This window comes from Onychomys torridus, chromosome 4 (genome assembly GCF_903995425.1).
Source record: "Onychomys torridus chromosome 4, mOncTor1.1, whole genome shotgun sequence".
Taxonomy (NCBI): domain Eukaryota; kingdom Metazoa; phylum Chordata; class Mammalia; order Rodentia; family Cricetidae; genus Onychomys; species Onychomys torridus.
Window position 1 is genome coordinate 76,812,128 of NC_050446.1, and position 25,307 is coordinate 76,837,434.

At 46.0% G+C, this 25,307-nt stretch overlaps 1 protein-coding gene across 2 annotated transcripts in view; it reads right to left on the reverse strand.

Moving 5' to 3' along the window:
• Ldlrad3 (low density lipoprotein receptor class A domain containing 3) overlaps positions 1–23,446 on the reverse strand; it is a 236,242-nt gene extending 212,796 nt beyond the window's left edge. For both annotated transcript variants that reach the window (XM_036186090.1, XM_036186089.1), the window contains exon 1: positions 23,352–23,446. In XM_036186090.1, the coding sequence (XP_036041983.1) occupies positions 23,352–23,397 (46 nt within the window). In that variant the 5' untranslated portion in view covers positions 23,398–23,446. The remainder of the gene's footprint in view (positions 1–23,351) is intronic.
• Positions 23,447–25,307: the final 1,861 nt, after the last annotated feature.

The following is a 25,307-nucleotide window of genomic DNA, read 5'->3' on the forward strand; positions in this document are numbered from 1 at the left end:
AAGTACAATGAGGGTGCTTTAGCCTGGTACAGAAGGGAAAGCTCAAAAGACAGAATGAGGAATTCCTCTCTGCCCTGACAGGGAAATCTCTGAAATTTACTAGTAAAGAAATAATAAAAATAATCAAAATTGAGACTCCTTCAGGGAGGCATGTGGGGAGGCTGGGGTCAGAGCAAAAGGAGGTTTTCACTCTGTGCTCTTGCACACATCATAAATATTAAACCATCTGGCTACATTTCTTTGCAGAATAAAAAAATTCAAATTAATAAGGAAGCTGCACTGGAACTACACACACACACACACACACACACACACACAGCTTCCTCTTTAATAGCACTCAGAACCTAAGAGTTGGTTCTCAAGCAATGGTCAGTGATAAGCTGGGCAGGGGGTGGCAGGGTGAGAAGGGTCAGTATTTCTTGCCTCTGTTCTCTTTCAAATTTTGTACCACTGTATATGTACATGTATGTGTGCATTGTATATGTAGCCAATTTCAAAACCAATCATTAAAAGTTTCAAAACCAATCATTAAAAGATGGCCACACAAGCCACTCAAGACAGTACATAGCTGTGGTCTCAGCATTTAGGAGAGGCTAAATGCAAGAGGATTGTTGTGGAATAATCCTTTTGTTCACTGTGAAGATGTTTTGCTCTCATTGGTTTAATAAAGAGCCAACTGGCCAATAGCTAGGCAGAAAGAGGTTAGGTGGGAGAGCCAGACTGAGAGAACACTAAGAAGAAGGAGCAGAATCACCAGCTAGATGCAGAGGAAGCAGGAGATGAAGATGCCATGCTGAAAAAAAGCTATTGCCATGTGGTAGAGCATAGATAAGAAATATGGTTAATATGGGTTAATTTAAGTTGAAAGAGCTAGTTAGTAACAAGCCTAAACTATAAGCCAAGCATTTATAATTAATAGTAAGTCTCTGTGTGATTATCTGGAGAGCCAGAGGTCCGAACAAAAAACCCTGCCTACAAAAGGATCATAGGTTTGAGGCCAGTCAGAGCTACACAGCAAGACCATATCTATAATAATAATAATAATAATAATAATAATAATAATAATAATAATAACAACAACAACAACAACAGGGGCTGTCCAAATGTCTTCTTTTTTGGACACCAGTCACACTGGATTAGGGCCCAGCCACATGGTCTCAGTTTGTTTTCACAGCCTCTGTAGAGGGTCGGTCTCCAACAGAATCATGTTCTGAAAACACTGGTGGTTAGAGGATTAACATATGAATCTGAGGTACAAACAATTCAGCCCCTGAAAATGGCCAATTTCTCATGTTACTCACCTCAAGCAAATCCTCCACTGGGACTGGGGATGTAGTTCAGCTGGTGGAGTGCTTGCCCTAGCATGCACAAAACCCTCTGTCTGATGCCCAGAACTATATAAAACTGGGCATGGTGACACATAGGTATAATCTCAGCACTCAGGGAGTAGAGACAGGAGGATCGAGACTTCAGTCATCTTTGGCCACATAGAAGAGTTTAAGGCCAGATTAGGCTGTATGAGACCCTATTCCCACCCACCTCCAAGGGGGGAGTTTTAGGGCTGGGGTGATAACTCTGAGATGAAATGCTTGCAGTCTGTGTGAAGACCCGAGTTTAGACTCCTAGGACTGACTCACTTAAAGGGGGACATTGTAGTGGACTGTGATGTGTGGGAGGGCATCTGAAATCTATCTTCACCTTGATAAGGCAGGAGGCAGACAGGAGAACCCCCAGGCTCACAGCACACATAACTAGGCTTGTCCACGTGGTGACTAAGAGACTCTGGCGCAAACAAGGTGGAAGGAGAGGACTGGCCCAAGGGTGTGCTCTAGACACACACACACACACACACACACACACACACACACACACACATTTTTAAAGCCTCTACTGGTATTCCGATGTCCTTTTCATATCACAAGTCCCACTTTCAACTTGTACTGGGGAAGTTGAGCGGTGAATTTTCACACTTTTCTCAACTATAGGCAGACTGGGACAGGCAGTCTGACTCCACAGAATGGGCCCTAGGCCTCAGTTTCCCCCAGCCTCACTGAAATGTGGACCATAGCATCAGTCTCCACCCCACACTTGGACCTGCTGTACAGGAGATACCAGGCTATGTCTGCTAACACAAGGAAAGCTCGCCTCCACCGAACCACTCAGGGAAACTTCAGCCCCCATCCCAGACCCGAATGAGATCCACACTGCAATTGTACGGCCTCCCTCTGAGACCACACCGCTCATTAAGATGGCCTAGATTACCAGCATCAGGAAATCACCACTGAGCCTGCTCAGCAGTGAAAATGAGAGCATGACCTGGGCACCCACACACACACACCTCCTGCCAGGCACACCCCCACACTCCCACACCCCCATCCACTTGTTTCTGCATGAGTGCTGAGTGACTCAGGGCAGGATGTTTAACACCTTTGAGCCCTGTGTGCTCTTTGGCAAAACAGGGTTAGTAGCTGATTATTCCCACGGGCTGCTCTGGCAATTACAAGCAGCTGAGTGGGTTAAGGCACAAGAACTCTGTGATTTCATCTTCTGGAGGCTAGAAGTTCAAAGTCAAAATGTTGAATGGCCAATTCCAGGGAAAACTCCTCCATGTCTCTCTAGATTTTAGTAGTTGCTGAAAATCCCAGGCATCTCTAGGCTTACATGAACATCACCCCAATTTCCCATTTATGATCATCATTTCTCCAGCCCCCGTGTATGAGTGAGTGTGAGTGTGTGTGTGTGTGTGTGTGTGTGTGTGTGTGTGTGTGTATCCTAAGCATGGGGGGAGGAACAGGACACACATCGGGGACATGGCAGTCAGTGAAGTGCTCGTTATGCAAGTCTTAATATCTGAGTTCAATCCCAAGAATCCATGATCTTTAAAAACTACAAACGAAAACGTCACATGGCTTTCAATCCCAGCACCAAGGAGGCCGAGACAAGAGGGTCCCCCGGTGCTTACCGGTCAGCCAGAGTAGTAATCAGTGAGCTCAAGGTCAATCAGAGAGCTTGTCTCAAAAAACAAGGTGGAGGCTAGAGAGATGGCTCATGGGTAAGAGTGTTTGCTGTGCCAGCATGAGGACCTAGGTCCAATCCCAGGACCCACCTAAACAGCTGGATGTAGCCATGTGCACACTGTAATTCCAATACTATGGAGGGTGGAGATGGGAAGGGCTGTCTAGCTGCCAGCCTATCTCTACATTTAGTAAGGAGTAAGTACATTTAGTAAGGACCTAGTGTCCTTCTCTGGCCTCCAGGGGTGCACACACCACACATGTGCATATGCCAAAGGAGATAAGGCCTAGGGTTGACATCCACACATACATGTGCACCCACCTGACCATACACATACACAAAAACAAACAAACAAAAGAACCCAAAAATCACTGAGATGAGGGTCAGTTGACCCTGATTGAGTAAGATCATCTTAACTGATTATATCATTGAAGAACCCCCTCCTGCTAAATGTCATATTTATAGGAATATGAGTAGCTAGGGCTTGGACATATGTTTTTGTTGTTGTTTTGTTTTGTTTTTCTGAGACAGGGTTTTTCTGTGTAGTTTTGGTGACTGTCCTGGATCTTGCTCTGTAGCCCAGGCTGGCCTTGAACTCACAGAGATCCACCTGGCTCTGCCTCCTGAATGCTGGAATTAAGGGCATGCACCACCACCACCCGGCAGCTTGGACACATCTTTTGGGGAGATACAATTCAAGACTCTTGAGTCTTGACTCCTGAGAGGATTACAGGCAGTGAGGACAATGCTGGGGTCACACAGGAAGCTCTCTCGTCTTGCCACACACAGAATCAGTTTATGCTATGCAGAAGCTTCTCTCCTGACAAATCTGGCCACTATGCTCCTCATAAAAACAAAGACCACATGCAAGAAACCAAAGCTAACAAGCTGGCGTCCTCACAGCCAATGAGCTGTCATGACTTTTCAAACAAGCAACCAAACTAGAAGTTGGCACCAAGTCACTGATGTAACAACTTTATCAGTGAGTCTGACAAAAGCGTCGACGCACCCATGTGGGTCCCACAGGCCTCCTCCCTTGAGAAGCAGGTTCTGCCGAGGGTGAGCCCCATGGGCTGCTGGGAAAGCAGAAGGGGTTTACTCAATGGGTATGGCTCTGGTTTTACCATCCGGCTACCTGCCAGAACAGAAACTTCCAGAGATAAAAGCCCTAGAAACGGCACCGCCTGTGGAGATAGACAACCCAAGCAAGGCTAAGCCTGAGCAGTCTCACACTGTGGTTCCCTGGAGAGCTGGGAGAGCTTTGGCCATAGAAGTGATTGATAGATCATGGGTGGGGCTGTCACTTCCCCCTCATGCTGCAGTCCTCAACTCCTCTCTAGCACACCGATCAAAACTCCTGCTCACACTTGAGGATGGCTCTGACTGAGCTCCTGAAGCCATCCATACGCGTCTGCAGAGTCGATTTTCTTCATGGATAATGCTCGAAAATGAGGAAGTTAAGTGGCCCGAGAGAACCTGGGACCCATTAACCAACTAGTCAGTCACAGCTTCCATTAAAAGAGAAAAATGGCTGGATATCTGAAAAGCATCCTTGGGCAGCTGTTCAAAGATTCTATTATGAGTTATCAAGGAGGTTCCCTGGGGTTCACGCCAGTCTGAGCGGGGAGCATCTATGGCCAGGGGACAGGAAGGTAGGGCCAGCAGCATTAGGCTGGAGGTCCTCTTCACTCTCTGAACCTTCAGTATGAGGACTAGAACAACCAGCGACAACACTTGAATCCTCTGTGTGAGGTGCAGACACCACCACCGCACCTACGCAAAAGCCACACGGCTCAGCTGGGCTTCGGGAGTACTTGGGATGCACTCGGGTGAAGGGGTCAAAACCTGAGATCTACACACAACGAAGTGTAAGGAGCAGATCTGCCAGATGGAGGGGAAGGGTGTGGATGTGGAGACTTGGGTGAGAAGTTTCAATGTAAATGATGAGAATAGGCTGGGCATGTGAGTTGGGTTTGAGAAATTAAACCAGGAGGAAGTGGAGTCAGCTAGGCCAAACTGATTTTCATAGCTTGAAGATTTCCAGACTTGGATGCTGAGAACCAATAAAATGATGGGGGGAAAAAAAGAAACCCCCAAAGTTGGGTTTCTTACCCTGGGTCACCTACTTTTATGTGATGAAAAAAGACAATGAAAAAAATGTGCCCGCTAGCAGTTCATCACCACTGTATGAAAGAGATCACTGTTTTTGTTCTGTTTGTATATTTGTATACGTGTGTAGGTGTGTCCATGTGGGGAGGGGGCGCAATCACCCAGTGACGAGCACCCACAGAAGCATCAATAAAGTCAACTGAAACAGTCACAAGAGTTGCAAGGCAACGACACACATAAGTGCTCAGACATGTGTCACTGCCACCACTTTACACGCATCAACTAGGTCCCCGAAAAGTCAGAAACTTGGGGGTAGAGACAGGTGGGTCCCTGGGTTTCATGGGCCAACTCTGAGACTTTGTTGAAAGGCAACTTAGGTACCTTAGATATCCAGGGTGTCCATTTCTCCATCTGTGAAATGGGTATCATACTGTCCCTGTCCCCAAAGAATCTGTTAGATGGTTTAGGATTAGCTCCCAACTGACAGAGCCCAGGTAGGTGCTAGATGAATGCGGGTTCCTGGCTATCTCAGTCTCCTTGCTCTTCCTGCACATTTTACCCTCTCCTGCCTTCACAATGGCCTCCGGTTCCTCTGCATAGTGAAGGTCTCTGTCCCAGAAAACCCTCCCCTATACCTCAACTGCCCCAAACCTGAAAATCAGTCACCCCACATCCTTCCATCTCAAGATCCAAATCTGGCCTGCAGGACAGTGTGTACATCTGGGCCCAGATGTGTGGTATACAAACACACTGGCCCACGACGGCACTTTCACTCCCCAGCCAACAAGAGCAGAAAATGAAGAAACATTCCAGCATGCCTTCCTAGACTTAAAGGATCAGGCTTTAATCTGAGCACGAGCTATGGCTACATTTTCATATTAAATAGTGATTTCTTGGGGCTAGAGAGATACCTCAATCAATAAAGTGCTTACTGAGACATGAGCTCAACCTCCAGAATCCATGTTTTCAAAGAGCCAGATGTGGGAAGTCACACTTAGAATTCCAATGCTGGAGAAGCAGAGACAGGTGGATCCCTGGGGCCCGTAGGCCAGAAACCTACCTGATGGGGTAAGTAACAATTCAGTGAGAGATGCTCTGTCCAAAACCCAAGTGGGTGATGCCTGAGAAATGGTCCCTAGGATGACCTCTGACCTACACACCCATGCACCCACGTGCACACACACACACAAACACACACGGACACACACACACACACACACACACACATGGACACACCTACATACATATACAAACAGAACAAAAACAGTGATCTCTTTCATACAGTGGTGATAAACTACTAGAGGGCACATTTTTTTCATTGTCTTGTTTCATCACATAAAAGTAGGTGACCCAGGGTAAGAAACCCAACTTTGAGTTTTTGTGGGTTTTCCCCCTATTATTTTATTGGTTCTCAGTATCCAAGTCTGGAAATCTTCAAGCTATGAAAATCAGTTTGGCCTAGCTGACTCCACTTCCTCCTGGTTTAATTTCTCAAACCCAACTCACATGCCCAGCCTATTCTCACCATTTAAATTCAAACCAAGGTCTCCTCATCCACACCACAGTTTGCCTCCAATAGCCTAGGCTAAGCCCTTGTCTCGCCCAGAGCCTCCCAAGAGAAGGCCAGTGCTAGTCTCTGAAGAAAATGCCCATCAAGGCAGAGGCTTTGGCACACAGACTCAGCTCATCTCTGTAGTTTTCATCACCAACCACAGAGAGGGGTGAGAGGTGGGAAAGCCAAGCCTTGCCCAAGGCCCAGCAAGTCACTGAGCTTCTGAGCTCTGGCCTTCCACTGGGCTTGCCTGTGCTCAGCATAGTCCCTTCCTCCTAGTGACCTTGAGGGTGTGCAAGAAAATGAGGTGAGGAAAGCACTTTCCCAGGCCTGGGCCCTGGGACACAGTCAGTGGCAAACAGGAGGGAACACTGAATAAAAGGAGTATTCACGGGAGGGCGTGTCCTCTTCCTAGCTCTGCCTCTACTGCCCCTCTACTTCGAGCAAAATGAGGAGAAACGACATCCAAGATGTAGTGCACACACTTAGGTCCACACCTGGACTCAGCCCAAGCCAGCTTGGAATTCCATCTTAGCACACACGCATAGCACCTGAAATCTGTGTGCGGTCAGTTTTTCTTGACAAACTCAGTTACTTAGGAAGGGGGAAGTGAGATTCCAACCACACCCACTGTGTTGCCTTACAAGTGAGGAGGGAACAGTAAGGCATTGTAAAACACCAGTGACATTCCAAACAGGCCACTTTAAAGTTAGGTTAGCAGACGGGGTGAATAACTCATATCCAATGCTGAATTCCTCCTGGGACCAAGGCTAGTAATATTTATATGGGTGTATGTTCTTATGTTCTTATGTTCTCTCTCTCTCTCTCTCTCTCTCTCTCTCTCTCTCTCACACACACACACACACACACACACACATACACACACACATACACACATGCAACCTAAACTCTCAGGCTGTATAAGTGGACAATAACTAGAAATCAAATCGCACAGGCTTTAAGACCTTAAGGTCTGGGTTTCCTCCACCAACACTTCCGACACCCTGTCAGTTTATGATTTCCACTCTGCTCCATCTCATTATTGATCTGATCACATCTACTTCTCGTTGTCTTCACCACATTATATCTATCCTCACAGTACCACTTCCATGTGACAGGGAGAATTATTTTGCAAAGCCAATCTTTTACACTGTTTTCTTTCCTCATATACATTGGATTGCTAATCCACTGAATGTCCTTTCAATGGTGGTTGGTGTCCTGTGCACACACGGTTCAAGTCTAAAGAGATTTTCATTTACTTCCATCCTGCTCCATCCTCCAGCTCTCACATGAAATCTAAACAGAAAAAGGAGTCATCAGTGTGACTCTTGAAAATATGCTTTTTTTTTTTCTTTTCTTTTCCAAGCCGAGGCTCTGAGTCTCCCTGGTCTCTGCAAAGCCTCTTTCATGTATGGTGGCTGAAAAGGACCCCAAAATTCAGGAGCCTTTCAGAAGCAGCTGATGAGCCTCTAAAAGCCAGTGCAGATCAACACGGGGAAGACAAGGTGTCCTCATCATGGCCGTACAGGGTGGGCATGCCATCCTCCATCCAAAATTCAGGATGGAAAAGGGACCTTAGGTGAAGACACAAACATGAAGAAGGGCTGTGGCAAAGAGCTACAAAAGTACACTGCATGGTGACTTCTCAGACTCACTCAGAATTTTAAACCTAGCCCCTAGAATAGGTCCAATTGTGAGACAGAATGTCCTCTAGGACCCCTGCAACAAACTCAATCCTACGTTCCAAAATGGAGGAGAGGATTTTCTACCCAATGGTAAAGAGCTATGTCTCAGTAGGTAGCCCTGGTGACCTGGAACTCACTCTGTAGACTAGTCTGAACTCCCCAGATCTCTGCCTCAAAAGTGCCAAGATTAAAGGCATACACCACCATGCCTGGCTGACAAATACATTTTTCAAAGTTCATTTACAGTCAAGTAGCACGCCTATAGTCCCTACTTCTAGGAGGCTGAGGCATTGAGGCAGGGAAATATGAGGTCAAGGACAGTCTGGACTATTGGCAATACCCTGTCTCTAGCATGAGGAACTGAGTAGATTCTCAGAACCCATATGAAAAACCCACGGGAACCCCCAACAAGCCAGGTTATTGCTAAGGCTATCAGCTGCTCTCCACAAACTGACAGCTAGGCCCTCCTGGTGAAGACGGCACTACATAACTCACTGAACATGGAGGGGTCAAGCTGGTGCCTCCGCAGAGCCTTCACCCCTACCGACTAGTGTTCGAGTACTGGAAGGATGTCTATAGGCTCCCAGAGGAGAAGAGTGAGCACAACCCAGCTCCAAACCCTTTGATCTGCAGCAGTGACCTGCCCTTGAGAGACGCTGGCCCAGCAGTGGCACCAAAGTTGCGTCTCAGTGTCTGAGAGTCTCTTGTGCTTTGTCTTTGGCTCTCTTTTGTTTGTCTGTTCTGCCCTATTGTCTGCTTTTATTTTTTTCATTTCTTTATTATTACTTTAGATGCCTGCTTGCTTTCTAAAGTGAAAAGGAAAGGCTGTAGATTTGGGTGGATGGGAAGATGTGAGACAAGTTGGGATGGGGAACCATAATCAAAATATATTGTATGAAGGAAAACCTATTTTCAATTTTGAAAATCTTTCAAAATGGTGATGCGCACCTATAACCCAGCACTGGGAAGCAGAAACAGGCAGATCCCTGAAGTTCACTGGCCAGCTGGCCTAGCTGAATCAAGAGTTCCAGGTGCAGGGAGAGAGACCCTGTCTCACGAAAAGGTGGAGAGTGACTGAGGAAGACACCCTAGGCCAACCCTGGGGCCCCCACATAAAGGGCATGGCTGTATTAGCAAACATGTACAGACACACACAACACAGAGAGAGGACTCAACCATCTGGGGACAGCTGTGACCTCCAGGGCGGGAGAGGACAAAGCGAAATGAGGTAAGTTTTTGACACTGTCAGCAATACATTTTAAAAAGAAAATAACAAATTTAAATGGAAGATATCAGCATTTGATAAATCTGTGTGGTATGTTATATGTTATTAGCTATATATTAGTTACATACCATTATATATGTAGTGTTTATATATTTCATTACATATAGTATTTTATATATTAATTATTATACACTAGAATTTAAAGTAAGTTGAAAATACATGTTTAAAGAACTTACATTATTTTTATAATTTTTAATGGTTTAATAACCCATTTAAGTCTCAAGAACAAGCATGAATAAACCATAACATAGTATGATATGTTTAACACATATTAATGAGGTAGAGGTGGCTTTTTAAAAGCCAGTGATTGATTCTAGGTTGGAAGCTGCACATAGAATCATGGCTTCTAGAAAAGAAGGCTCACCAGCCATGTCTTGAAGGATGAACAGGAAGCTCTCCAGAGAGACTGCAAACAACCACAGCCTGAGTTACCGAGACAGAGAGCAAATACACGCCCTAAGGCTGCATTTAGCTGCGCAAAGGGCACAGACTGGTAGGCAGCATCTCTTCCCAGTCACGCTGGTCACTTTTGAAAATGGAAGAAGAAACAAAAGACCCCTGGGCAGAACTCCACCTTCATTTTATACACCCACCCACCCAGCAGCAAGTCTGGGTGCTGGAGACCTATATGCAAATGTTCAGAGAGGAGGGCCAGGTTACTGAGACACTTCCTCAAAAAGTGTCTTTCCCCACCTCCGATGACCCTGTGCGGGCAACACTTTCCCAGTAATCCAATGAGGGAAGGACCCAAGGTGTATGTGACCACTGCCAGTGAAACTCTGGAGTTACCAGGGGAGGTTGAGTAAATACATGAAGAAGGAGAATGTTCAAAATAATAGTAAGTACAACAGAGTCATGTGCTATGTAAAGATAGGTCAGTCCACAGTGGGCCACATATACCACAGTGGCTCCATAAAATTATATTGTCTGGTGATGTCAGAGCCATCTTGGCACGTGCAAGCAGTTTATAAATGCTATTCGCAGAATAAGAAAAATTACCTAACAACATGCTCTTCAGAATATATCCCTGTGGTTGAATATTCTTCAAAAACTACAAGTGCTTAAACACACACACACACACACACACACACACACACACACACACACTTTCTTTCTGCCCTTGTAACAGGCCCCAAGTTGTCCTTGTCATCTCGCTCACAGACACCCCTTGGGCAGCTGCTGGGGTCAGGCTCCCAGATCAAGCCTAATGAGCCTTCTCATCTCATTAGCAGGGAGGACTGATCCCCAAAGCTTCCAGAGCCAACAATTCTGCAGATCCAAGGAGCAGCTGTAGGAGGAAAGACCCCTGGGAAGCTCCTAGATGGACCAGTGAGTTCAACTACCCACTCCCAACTGTGGCCATTTTATCACCCACCCATCATTCCTTAGACCTCAACATCACTGTTGCCAAAAACTTTAAAAAAAAATTAAATATTTGTATTCTCTAAATAACTCTGACCTTCTACACACTAGCTAATTTAACATCTAAAGATCCTTCAATACTTCCATTCTGTTCACAATTTCTCATGTCTTTTCATGTGGGATGAAGAGACTTTGTTGGTTAATGAACCTGTTGCCATTAGCAATGTGGCCTGTTTAATCTATCTTAGAGCTCAATGTCATGTAAAAACTGAACTGATACCATCAAATCCCCTAGAACATATTTTATCTCCCTAACTTTGCATTCTATTTCTCTCTTGCTTTTTACTTAATCTCCTATCAGAACAGATGGGTGTTAAATTTTTCTGTATAAATGTTAACAACATTTTGTTTGACATTTAGTCTTATACGTATGTATAGATATAGATACACACATAGATATCATCTTTTACTTCCCTCCAACACTGTACTTATTGCTGTGCTTCCTTCCTGGATTCATTTGTGTAGTTTCACCAGTAAATTTTTTCCCTTTAAACTAGATGAGAATAAGCTTCTGAGTGTTTAATATTTTTTAATAATGATATTTAAGCTGGGCAGTGGTGGTGCATGCCTTTAATCCCGGCACTCAGGAAGCAGAGCCAGGAGGATCTCTGTGAGTTTGAGGCCACTCTGGTCTACAGAGTGAGATCCAGGACAGGCACCAAAACTACACAGAGAAACCCTGTCTTGAAAAACAAAAATTATAATGATGATAATGATAATGATGATGATGATGATATTTAAATAGAACTGTTTGGGGGTTTTTGTTAATAAATTCCTCCTACTTAGTCAGTAAACCATGTAAACTTCCTTTCCATGGAATTAAGACTCACAGCAGTTTTCATTGACCTGCCATAACTTTTCACATGTGGGGCATGTGTCTAATTTATCACCTGATTTGAAATTGCTCTGATCTATTTCCTTCACAAAAGCCTCTTTTTCTTTTTAAGCCAAGGATATCTCTTGTAATGATCCTTTGAAGATCAGTAAGATTATTCCAAAATCAAGAGGAGAAATAATTAGTCACCAAAGGGCACAGTTGGCTTGGGCAGGTAAATTTCATTCCCTGTGGTTTCATCTGGCTCTCTTCCTGTTTCATTATCTTCAAAGTTACAGTCACCTCTCCACTCTGCCCCCTCCACTGCTTCTTCTAGATGACTTCGTGGAAACTCTGCTGTGTGGCTTACAAGATGCCAAGCACTAAACCAGGTACTGGAGAGTACCAGTAAAAGATGCAGACATCAAAGAATCCAAGGGACCCCACCTGCCCCATGGAACCTACCTCTGTTCAGGATTTGTTGCTGAGTCACATATCATAATATCAAGGATGCTGATACTGTCCCATCTGTTCTGAATGCTGTTTACGGTGGAGAGAGAATGGTGTGTGTGTGTGTGTGTGTGTGTGTGTGTGTGTGTGTGTGTGACATGAACATGAGTGTGCTGGTGAAGCCATGTGTGCATACAGAGGCCAAAGCAAGATGCCGGATGTCTTCCTCTACCATTTTCCACTTATTGTCTTGAGACAGGGTCTCCCACTGAACTAGAGCTCCCCATTTTAGGTAGGTTGGATAGCCAGCAAGCACTTGAGATCTGTTTGTTTCTGCCGTCCCCACTCCCTTCCCCAACACACAATACTGGAATCATGGGCATATGCAACCACAACCTGATTTTTCTGTAGATGCTTGGAACTTGAACTCAGGTCTATGTGAGAGCAAGCATTCTTACCCAATGAGCCATCTCTCTAGTCTCTATTACGCCAAAGTTTTATTATCTCTTTGATTGCTCTGATATGCTTTAAAAAATAAATTAACTTCATTATGTTTTCAACATCCATTAGCTTCTCTTGCAGGATCTTTCATTGTTTTGGGTAACAAAAGAATTTTAAGAATGCTAAATCTTTAGGGCTACGTCATTGCTGCCTTGCCTTAGGTTCCACTTTAACATTTCCAGATTGTTCATAGTTTCCCTTTACCATTTACCAGATTGGTTCCATCTTCCATTGATAAAGACTATTCCTATGCATAAGTCATTCTTTCCAAGTTTATCTCTTTGATGGTTAGTAACTTTTCTAGTATTCCTTCCCTGGGCTCAGGTTAGCAGGGCTCAGTGGCTAGTATCATGTTTTTTAATCAAGCTTACAAGGATGTTTTTATAAATCTGCTTTTGAAACACTGTATTCATTTCTGTTCTGTTTTTTCTTAGCACTAACCATTTTTTATGGCCTTGGCCCTCATGAAATGAATACTCTACATTGTTAATCACTCTTCCATTTTCCTGCAACCTTTTTTTATTTTGTTTTTATAATGAAAAACAAGTTAAATTTAGAACTTTCCAAACCAAATGAGAGGCTTCGACCAACCATGGAACTCACAAGTGTGACTAGGGTTCACTTTTCAGCCATTTCCAATTAGTTAAGGAGAACAGTGCTCTGATTCAAGGCAAAGTCTGATGGAAGGCACTCCAGTGGCATCAAAGACACACACTGCTGATCCCCCAGCTAACCTCAATGGACCCTGCAATAATGAGCAGGGAGCGATTTCTAATGCTGTAAAATTAAACACCCTTTACACTTTTCATTTCTTTATGCCAACACATACACAAGTACCCCGCTGCCACCTGGAAACTGGTACCTTGGGTTTACAAGTCTTCTAAATCAAGCTATTCATAAATTCTACTTGCCTCCAGCTCCAGAATAAGCTCAGTGCCCCCGCTCCCTCTTTGTGGCCACTGTCCAGGACAGAGACAGCCTGGTCAGCACAGTGTACTGTTTGTCAGAAATCAGTTGGACACAAGCACCAGAGAATTCACCCAATTTATCACTGTCTCTTGATGGCCCGATGCCTCACTAAAATTAAGAGTCTGCTTCTCATTCTCAGTTCCCTGGACCATAGGAGGGAGAGTTTAAAAGTCCTGAGGTCCACTCTGACCGGGCCGTGACAACTAATGCTTTATAAACTAGAAGCAACAGGAACTTACAAAGCACCGTGGCCCCCAAGTCCTCCTTGGCTTGGGGAGTGAAGACAGGGACAGGAGTTCTTAGCATCTTTCTGAAGCTCTACATTAAAATAACCGTCAACTCAGAAACAAATTGCTCTCCTGTAGGGGCCCCATACACACGGTTGTTCAGAGTAGGAAAGAAATTCTTTTGAAAACTTAAACTTCTCTTGTTATTTGTAACATTATCATCAGGACTCCATTTTTGTCTAGAAAATCTGTTTTTAGGTGTTTTAAGCAGTGGTTGTTTATCTATGGTACTGACCACTGTTTAAAGTGCATCTGATAGAAAAGAAATTCCTGGGGCTGGTGAGCTAGCTAGGTATGCAAAGAAATTTCACACTATGCCTGCCAACCTGAATTCTGATTCCAGACAGCCAGACGGTGGGAGAAGAGAATAAATTCCTGCCAAGTTGTGTACACACACACACACACACACACACACACACACACACACACGAGACAGAGGGAGGAAACAGGGAGAGAGAAAGACAGAGAGAGACAGAGAGAGACAGAGAGAGACAGAGAGAGAGAGAGAAACAACTTTTTGAAAGAAATTCCTTTTGGTTAGTTTTCTAATCAAATTATTTCCACGAAAAAGAAAGAAAATTCTTTCCATCATTTACATATTCAATGCCACAGCAACTTGTTTATGTTGCTCTTGTTCCTCTGAATAAACCAAGCCTCTGCAAATGGTGACTCAAATGCCCCCCATGGTAGTTCTCCACACAGGAGAAAGAAAGGCAGACCATCCGTTTCAACCTTCCAAAATATAGACCGTGCCCTGGAACAGAATCAGCTTGGGACCGTGCCCTGGAACAGAATCAGCTTGGGACTTCCTCCCAAAATATAGACCGTGCCCTGGAACAGAATCAGCTTGGGACCTCCTCCCACGCTAACAGTCCTCTAGCAGGTAATGCGCTCCAATACGATGGTTTGAGTGCTCACAACACACTCCACTCACATCTTCCAACAACTGTGGGATGAGAAAGCACCACAGCCTGGGGTTAAGAGGACAGGGTAGGGCTGTGCAGACCTGCACACCAATTCTGAAACCACTTTTCCTGGTTAAAAGCTTGGGCAGTGACCCTACTTTTTTTTTTAATTACTTTTCCTTTTTGAGTTTATAATTACATTATTTCCCTATTCCTTTTTCTCTCTCCAAACCCTCCCACATACCCCTCCTTGCTCTCTTTCAAATTCATGGCCTCTTTCTTCACTGATTACTGTTATATACATGTATGTATATGTAGATACATATATATTCCTAGGTACATAAATACCATCTGATTGGTCTGTATAATGTTACTTGTACATGTTTTCAGGGCTCTCCACTTGGTATTGGATAATAACCAGCTGGTGTCTCGTCTCAAGGGAAGACTCTTTCTCCCTCTCAGCATTGGTTGTTGGTAGTTCTCTGTGTACAGTTGAGGCCTCATGGGGTTTTCCTGTCCACTATGGCATGTCTGTTGGTGTCCTTGTTCAACTGGTGTTTAGAAGGTCATGCTAGTGAGACTTTATGGATGTAGCCTCTGACATTCCTAGGAGACAGTCTCAGCAAACTCCCTGATCTTCTGACTCTTGAATCTTTCTGCAATGTTGGCAATGTTCCCTGAGCCTTAGTGCAGGAGTTGTTTATAGATGTATCCATTGGGACCGGCCTCCACAACTCTGCATTTTGATTGGTTATGGTTATGGTTTTCTGTAATGGTCTCCATCTGTGTTAAAGAGAAGTTTTATCAATCAGTGTTGAGAACTACACTTATCTGTGGGTAGAAGGAAAAATACCTAGAATGTAGTTAGGGATTATGCTAACTACTTCGTTTAACAAAGTACAGGCTGTAGGTTCTTCTCCAAGATCCATGACTTCACTAGCCCTGAGTAGTTGACCAAGTTTTCCAAAATCAAGTATGATTTCCCCCTTGTTGATTGGGTCTTGAATCCAATCAGAAAGCTGTTGGTTACTGCCAAGGTATACCACCACCGTAGCCTTGGATTATCATGCCATGCTCGTCACTGCTGTGGTTCCATAGGCATCATAGTTGGGTAGGTGTGTTGGCTGCTCTCCTCCTTTGGAAGTGTGCACAGAACCTTCCAGTATCACGACAGGTTAGTCCTCAGGAAGGAAGTTTTCAACTGACTTCACTTTTTATTTGGCTCATCTATAGGATGGCAGAACACACCAACACACCACCTACCTGGATAAATGTCATTACTAAAAAAATGCTGGTGAAGCTGCTTTGAAAAGAGTGAGTAGACAGACAGGAATAAAGGCAGCTAAGAACATACTCGACTTTGTAACAGCTTAGACAGAATGGACGTAAGGGCACACAGGTAGGGGTGTGATTTACTCATCACTGACCAGGCCTGCATGAATGTGGCTAGGAACATCTGCATGTCACCACTTTCACCAAGTCCAAACTGCCCAGGTTGAATGCACCTACTGTTTAAAATACCTTTCAGAAGAGGACACTAAAATATGGCACTGAAATAAAACATGTGAACATAAAAAGACAGGGGAATGAGGCCAAATGGGCAACAGTGAAGTGAGTATCACTGAGAGAAAAAACGAGTGCAACTCCCTATTTTCTTGGTAGATAAAAAGCCAAGTATTAAGAAACTTAAGAGGAAAAAGATGCACCCAAAGAGCCGCAGCCACATCACCATGGATTTGAAGACAAGGGTAGGTAGGACTGCCTTCAACAAGCCAAGCAACAGCAGCATGGCTGACAGAAACTACTGGAAACTCCTGAATATCAAAGATGCGGCCAATGAGAGCAGGCGGCCTGTCCACGTGGCTCACATCAGAACTGATGAAACACAATATAAGAAAGCAAGAAAAGATAAGCTACAGCCAGAGGCAGGCATAAACTATGTTCGGCCTGTGTGTGTATGTGCATTTACTCACGAATCCATCAATCTTCAGATCATCCAGAGTAGCTACTTAGGGGTAGGGAAAGGAATGTGAAGGGAAGACCTGAAGGTTTCATTGTCATACTTCCCTGTTGTCTGAATTCTGAGCACAGGTATTCTGGTGGTGTTTTTAAGTGGACATAACAGCAAAATATATATACAGCCTGGCATCCCAGCTGACATAGCAGACCTTCAGTGAGTGGAGCGGACCTATTCTCAGCATCACAGAAGAAACATGACACAGATGTTTATCAGAGTCCCAGGCCTTGAGGGATTTACAATGGAGTAAGATTAGGGGTTAGTCAGCACAGGTACTATCTAAGGAAGGTATTTACAGTGTGCCCTCAGTATCCACCTGTAGATTCAAGCGACTCCGGATCAAAAGTATGTGGAAATGGGCTAGGGCGATGGCTCAGTGGGTAAGACTACTTACTCTGAAAGCATGAGGACATGAGTTCACATACTAAGTGCCCACCCAAAAAGTCAGGCATGGCTGCACATGTCGATAACCCTATGATGTGTGGTGCAAATGGGGGGAATGTTGCAAGTACATTGACCAGCCATCCTAGCCAAAACAGCCAGCACTTGGTTCAGTGAGAGACCCTGTCTCAAGACACTAAGACAGAGAGCAACAGAGGAAGAGACAACAGTACAATGGCCTGCCCTGGCCTCTCCATGCACCAGCACCCTCACATGCTTGCATGTATCACACATGGGTACAAAACACCACACACACACACACACACACACACACACACACACTTTTGACCAAAGACTAGTGTCTGATAGCCCCATAAATTACTCAGATCTCAGAAAGACAAAGCTTTAGAAGTCTTAAAACACCAACACACATATTATCTAGAAAGCTAAAGGAGTGAGCTAGGATGTGTGCTGTCATCTGTGGACCCTATTAACAACGTCCAACAGTCCTGAATCCGTGCTTGCCACAGCATTGTGACTTCTGTGCAGCACTGTTCCCATCCATGTCCAAGCTCCAAGCACACCACTCACACTAAGAAATGTCTCAGAGACACCAATGGCAGAAAGAGTTACAGCCATTCATGCCCCAGATCATAAAAGATCACAAACTCATACCCATCCATAGTCCCTTTCATTCCTCATGGGAAAATAGCAAGTTCTGTATGGCTTTGCACTCCTGAGCACAACAGTGTCTGTGTGTGCAGGGCTGCTATCACACTGTTGGGCATATGAATCAGGCTTAAGAATGTTCTGGTTACTCAAAGACAGAAAGGAAAAGGATAGCCGAAAGCTTGGGAAACCAGAGCTCCTCAGTAGAGAAGGCTTTCAAAGACTGAAACAAATGTGTCTGGATGCAAGCCCCACAATCCCCCTTTGGGAACCTGCTTCCTTCATCCTGCAAGTTCAAGCATCAAAGTAGGCAGGAGCCAGCCAGTTTTATGGCTCATCTGAAGAGAGGAGAAAGGAAAAAAAAAAACTGAAGGAAGTCTGGGGACCAAACAAAGAAGGACAGCTGCAAGGCAAGGCGTCTTAAAGGCACGCCGCTGTTACACAGCAACAAAGACCGGAACTGTAAAAGGACTTCAGGGTACCGTGGAAACTTCAAGAAACCACCTTGCTGTAAGCATAGTTCATTTCCTCAAACCTGCAGAACTGTCCCAAGTTGTACAGGCTTTGGCTACCCAGTGAAGGAATCACAGAGAGAAGGGGCTGAGGAGGGCGATCACAGCTCTATGGATTAAGGGTTAAGTCTCTGCTTCCACAGTTAAGATTTCAACACCTGATTCTCAAGGCAAAAATCCAGGCAGAATGTTCCCCTTCAGCCTGCAGGCTCTGAGCACAGGAACATCCCAAGATTAACACTCAGGGAGCCAGGTGGCTTTTGGTGTCAACTACCACCCCTTGAGGACCAGCTTTATTGGCATATGTCTCTCCCCAGCGATCCAAAGCTGCAGTCAAAAATTCCAAATGTTTTCACTACAGCACAAGGGCAAAGTGAGAGGGAAGGGTCGGCACCCAGGGCATTTCTAGTTGAGGGTTTTTTGTTTGTTTGTTTGTTTGTTTTGTTTTTAGCTGAGGACCGAACCCAGGGCCTTGAGCTTGCTGCTGCTAGGCAAGCGCTCTACCACTGAGCTAAATCCCCAACCCTAGTTAAGGGTATTTTTACATCTTTAAACTTGTGTGCACCCAGATGCATAAAGACAAGCCAACAGACATCTTTAGGGTGGGCAGCAACCATGCTCATGATGAACAGCAAGGAGGCTGGCACCCAACTACACAAGAGGTTTTCAAGTTGGTAGTAACCAGAGAGATGACCAATTGTTACCATACATGAGACAGTCCTACACAACAAACAACTATTCACTCTGAAATGTCACTGGCTCTAAGGCTAAGAAACCCTAGACTAGACTAACCTCATTCCTGGAAGCAGCTATGGGAACCCTCAGAATCCTAATTCAGATAAGCATTTGTTATCCCTCTTGAATGCACAGTTACAGCAACTCAAGAGTCTACTCATTCTGCTGAGCAGTATTCAACAACCTAGCAAATGACATGACCAGCAAATGTTACGTTTTCAAAGTAGTTGGCCACCCTCCCAGTGAAAAGAATAGAGAATTCTTCTTAGCAGTCAAGAGGGTAGATTCTTCACAGCCATTCCAAAGCAGGAAAGGTGAAGTCCTTAAAACACCTCACTGGTTGCTGAGTAGAAAAGAGAGGAAAAAAAGGAAAGAAAACTCAACAGCCAAAAATAGATTTGTCCCTGGAAGTATCCCATAACTAAGACAGCTCCAACACTCTATAGCTTGCCTTTTCATTTTTATAAAATGATAAACACAAATACAGAGCCCAATGAAAAGCACCCTGGGCTGTGGACCACTCGCAATGGAGCCTTGGCTTAGAGCATCTTCCTGTCATGGTTCTCACCCATGTTTCTGGTGGAGGTGAGGTTACTATAACAAACCTACATTTTGACACAAAGATTAGGATCTATTGGAAGTATTCGCCATGAATATTGGTGAGTCCTTTAGAGACAGCTGGTGCCATGTTGAGTAAGTTCAGAGCACTATGAATAAAATGAACAGATCTGAGGAAGTGGAGAGCATTGATGGGCAAACTCTGTGGTGGTGTGTTCAATCACCAAAGTCCCGGGCAGAACAAACACAGTAGCACTGGCCGTGAAGCTGGGAATGGTTGGGTTAGAATTCAGGCTCCAGCCCACATGGTGCCCTGGAGAACCATCAATCCCTTGGGAGCCATAGACTGGCATGCTGCTACTTGCCACCTGAGCACCTTGGAAAAAGTCAAGTTGTTTTCAGTGGCAAGATGAACATTTCATACACTGGACTTGGGCCACGAATCCTGAGGTCCTTTCATCTCCTCATGCAAATGGGCAAGCCTTTTAAACAGTAACACATCCCATAATTTCCCAAACCGGAAATTCTCCCAACTGCTTCAGAACTATCAGACTTAGAATGAGTATCACTCGGTTGCAGGGCCCTTACTTAGCATGGATGAAGCCTCTGTTTTATTCCCAGCACCACATAAACTTGGTGAGGTGGCCCATGCCTGTAATCCCTGTACTTAATGTTCAAGAGGATCCAATGTTCAAGGTTGTCCTCATTTGCATAGTTAGAGGACAGTCTGGGCTACAGAAGACCCTTTATCAGTAAACCAAAACAAGAACAACAAAAAACCACAGTGTTGGCAACACAAGCCCATTACCAACTTATTCTGGCAACTTTGGTTTCTGATAGTGTTTAAGGCCAAGGACTGACCAACCTGCTATCTACTAGCCAAATTACCATCCCCTTCCTCCCTAACAGATGTTAAAATACACATGTAGGAGGCTAACAAGAAAAACAAAACAAAACAATAGCTCCCACTCCAGGAGGGAATCCCAGTGACAACCCTTGGAAGGTGAAAAGCAACAAAGTGTGTTTATTCGTCCAGTCTCATCTACCCAGCAGAACAGGGCGAGGCTAAGTGCAGCTACTCAGCTAGTTAAAACATAAATAAAACCCACCCTCAGGCCGTGAAGCAGAGCCTTCCAGGAGAAACAGTTAATAGGCACACTGCTTCAAGGAGAGGAAATCGAACCTCTTCTCTGACCGGAGGGAGAAGGGGGAGGGGTCTTAGCAAAAGCCAGCCAGGAAAGAAAGGAGACCAACCACCTACCCACTCATCTTCACATCCACCTTTTGAAATACCTAAAAACACACACACTTAAACCCACCATGTGCATCACTCAGGTGCCAGAAACTGTGACATCAGACGAAGTGATGTAGGGCTGAAGCATTCGGAGCTTCTCCAGCAGGATACATTAAAAAACAGTAACAGCCACAATGTTTCACCTCCTTAAGGCAAACAAGACAAAGGAGGACATGCACCAAGGTGCCTCAAAAAGTTCCTGAACAACAAAGTCCTTTGAGTTGTTCTTGGAATTGCAGTGGCCTTCCAGCCTCTTAAAGACCCGAGACTTGGACTTAACACTCAACTCAGACTCCAGGTTCCCTCTATTGACAGGAAAAAATATAGGAGGTGAAAACCCAAAGTCCTGCTTCTATAATCTCTCTGTTATCGACTTTGTAGAAAAGGTTTTGGGTGTAGGAATGTGAGACAAAGGTACCTGGTCCACCTGGGAACAACCCAGCCCTGTTTCCCACAACAATTGGTTCAAAATGCAGTTCATGCTTAAAAGTTGATGCTTAGTGTGACAAGAATATGCTTCAACCCACCTAAAGGCCCCAGAGCTGTCAAGGTAATCCACAAAGCCATAGACAACTTCTACCAAGGAACGTTGGGCTGTCCCTACCCTACCCCAACTACAGCTCACTGTAACTACTTCACTGATTTGAGCCTTGTGTTTACACATTCACAGGCATATGAAATGACCATTGCTGACAGGGAGAAATACATATAATTTTTTTGAACCCAAGACTCAATCCATGCAGCCCACTACCACGGGGAGATGTGATAATGAGTGCCCACTGGTCATTAGCAGTGAACACACACAAGAGCCAGCTTGGGTGTTACCAGGGGACATGCCATTGCTATGTGAATTAAATGTGTGAATCCAGGCAGATCTTCATGTCTGAGATGCCCTGGAACTGAGCCTGCTCTAACTGCCTCCAAATAACTTGCACCTGCTTATAGCTGCCTACTTCATTTCCCCCTCCCTTCCTCCCTCCTTCTCTACTCCCCCTCCCCCATACTTCAAGACAAACAGAACACAGGGCCTCAGACCTGGTTTAAAAAACCACAGTCACCACAGGAGTCTAGCCCTTCACTGGAAGCTGAGCAAACCCAGACATTTAAATGGAGTCTCAGAGAAGTGGGGATGATGTCCTGGGTAGTGAGGGGCAGGGGAGGGGCTTGTCAGTGGTTTGGGAAGATGCTCAGGACCCACGTCTTCTAGGAAGGGAGGGCTCCCTGGCATTTGCAAGGGGTAGTCAGAATGGTCTTGACTTCCTGCGACAAACACTTCTAGAAGCATTTGGGGAAATCCGATATAAATTAGACGTGTGGATGACACAAACACTGAGCAAAAAATCTTCAGTAAAGAAAGTTCACTGAGCATCAGCTGCCCAGAAATAAACATCAGGGGTTAAGGATGGGCAGAGCTGAGGAGGGCCTGCTGACAGCTGTGGCCGGCGGGCAGAGGCAGAGGGGAAGGGCTCCAAGCTGGAATTCGGAGCGTGCCCACATCAGCAGAAAAGTTACTGGGAACAGTACTCTGTCTGGGAGGGACCCTGCGGGTCTCAGGATGCATGCGCTCTGAGATGCAGGGACCGACGGCCGTTAGAGGAAGCCCTGGATCCTCTGTTCCCAGCTGCCAGCAGGTTAAGGCGTCTGCGACGGACGACCGAAGTAAAAGACAGGCTCTCGGGATGAGCGAGTGAGTCCCTTGTCCAGTCCCACGGGATCTCACTACTCCCAAACCAGACACGGTCCCAGGAAGTAAAGAAAGGAAGCTGGGATACAGATGCGGGGGCAGCGTAGACGGGAAATTGAGGCAGGAGAATGCCCGTTAAAAGGCTGAGGGAGTCAGGGACGACCCGAAATCAGGGTAGAGTGCTCTCCTTCCCCTCCTGGGTTCCCAGCACGCTGAGCTACACTCGAGCTACGCCCAATCCGGGCGGCCGCCGGGCTCCAGGGAGCGGGCGCCGCACAAAGCTCCGCCCGCGAACACACGACAACAGCACCCGGCGCGCCGGCCCACACAATAGCACGGCGCGCGCCCCGCCGCGGCCCCTCGCGGGGTCCCGGCCAGCCAGGCGCCCGGGTCCGCCCTCCGCGCACACCCACGCCCGCAGCCCAGGCCCGCGCGCGGAGCACGGACGACCACGACCCGTCCCCGCGCCCCGGGCCCGGTGAAGTGCGTCGCGAGCCCCCCACTCACCCGCGGTGCTGCTCAGCAGCAGGCACAGCGGCCACAGCAGCCACATGGCGCGGCCGCCGCTCCGCTGCCCAGCGACGTCGCTGCCCCGCGGCCTCGGTCAGACCCCGCCCCTCGGCGCCGGCCACGCCCTCTCGCCGACCCGGCCACGCCCCCGCCCTCCCAGGCCCGTGGGCTCAGCCAAGTTCTGCAAGCTCCCGGCTGACAGTCGCCGCCTGCACTCTGCTCTAGAGTCCAGGTTGCGAGGGTCCGGTAGATCCAGTTCTTGCTGCCTCAGGGGTCAGACTAAGAAGACCTCTTAACTGCCCCTGCTTAGCGCTCGGCCCGGTTTTCCTATCCTACACCCAAAGGGATGCGAAAGTCATCATCTTCCCAGAGCCCAGGGGGACTCTTAACTGCAAAAGAAGTGCTTTCAAGGAGAGAAAGTTCTAAGAGCCGATTCTTGGGAGAAAACACATTTTGGGGGAGAGGGGGTGGGGTGAAATACGACATTGCTTCTCAAACTCCAAGATGCGTCAGGTAGGCTTGGGAACCCTGTTAAAAAGCTCACTCCAACTCCAATAGGTCTGCATTTCTATAAGCCCAGTGATTATGAGTAGGGTTCCTGGAGCTGCCGGAGGAGCAGAGAAGAAATTTCATCCTGAGATCTAAGAACACTGAGGAGACCATCCCATGAGCTTCGGAGAGTTTTAAGGCTCTTAAAACTGTACAGTTTCTATTTTGGGGGGGTTATACACCTTGTTGTTGTTGTTGTTGTTAAGGAAAGTATATTATAGGGCTGGAGCAGGGACTCAGCAGTTAAGAGCCGCTCCCGCAGAGGACCTGAGTTGTGTTCCCAGCATCCACCTGGCAGCCTCTAACTCCAGCTGCAAGCAATCCAGTACCTTCTGAGGTCTGGGGACACACACACACACACACACACACACACACACACACACACACGGCATTCACTCACAGCACACAAAGAGATACACATAAATAAAAGTAATGAAAATAAATCTTTTTAAGGAGGAAAAAAAACCATTGTGACCAGGCCTTTGATAATGATACTGAGGAACATAAACAGTCTCCCCTAGGGTTGCTTGTTTGCCTCTGAACTTAAGAACATGGGAAGACAATGGCCCCACCCTAGTGCTGCGGGAGTTCATTTCAACTTTAGGAAAGGGTGGGCAGCTGCTGTTACAAACTTCCCCCAGGACAAAGTCATGTTGCAAAGAATGGGACAGGCCTCCAGGCAAGAGCTGGTGAGGACCTAAGGCCCTCAGCTGAACAGCCCGCAAAGACCTACACCCTACCAGCGGCAACTTAGAAACTGATCTTCCCCAGTCAGCCTTCAAATGAGACCCCAGCCCCAGTGGAAGCCATGACAGCCTCCCTGGAGACCCTAAGTCCATGTGCTCAACTAAGCTGCCTCCAGGTTACTAACCAGAAGACTGCGTGTTCATTGGGTTTTTGTCTCAACCACAAGCCATGTATTACACAGTGACAGGTAACTAATTCATAGCTGTGCAGCAAATACTAACTCAGAACAGCCAGCATGGCTGAATCTCACTGAACAATCCCCAGAAAGCAGCAAGATGTCACTAGGAGGTGTCTGCTGCAGGTCACATGGTCCTTGTACGCTCCAGGTCACATTTAACTTTCATGACAATCTCTGAGACACAGTATTATCTCTGTGACACAAATGATGAATCTGAGGTGCAAAGAAAAATTTCCCCTGGCTCAAAAAAATACAGTATTGAGCCGAGCTTTGGTGGCATATGCTTTTCAATCGAGCACTAGGGAGGCAGAAGCAGGAGGATCTCTGTGAGTTCGAGGCCAGCCTGGTCTACTGAGCAAGTGCCAGGACAGGCACGAAAGCTACACGGAGAAACCCTGTCTCAAAAAAAACAAAAAAAAAAAAAAAAAAAAGAAAAGAAAAAGAAAAATTCAGTATTGAAGCCATGTCTTACTGATTCT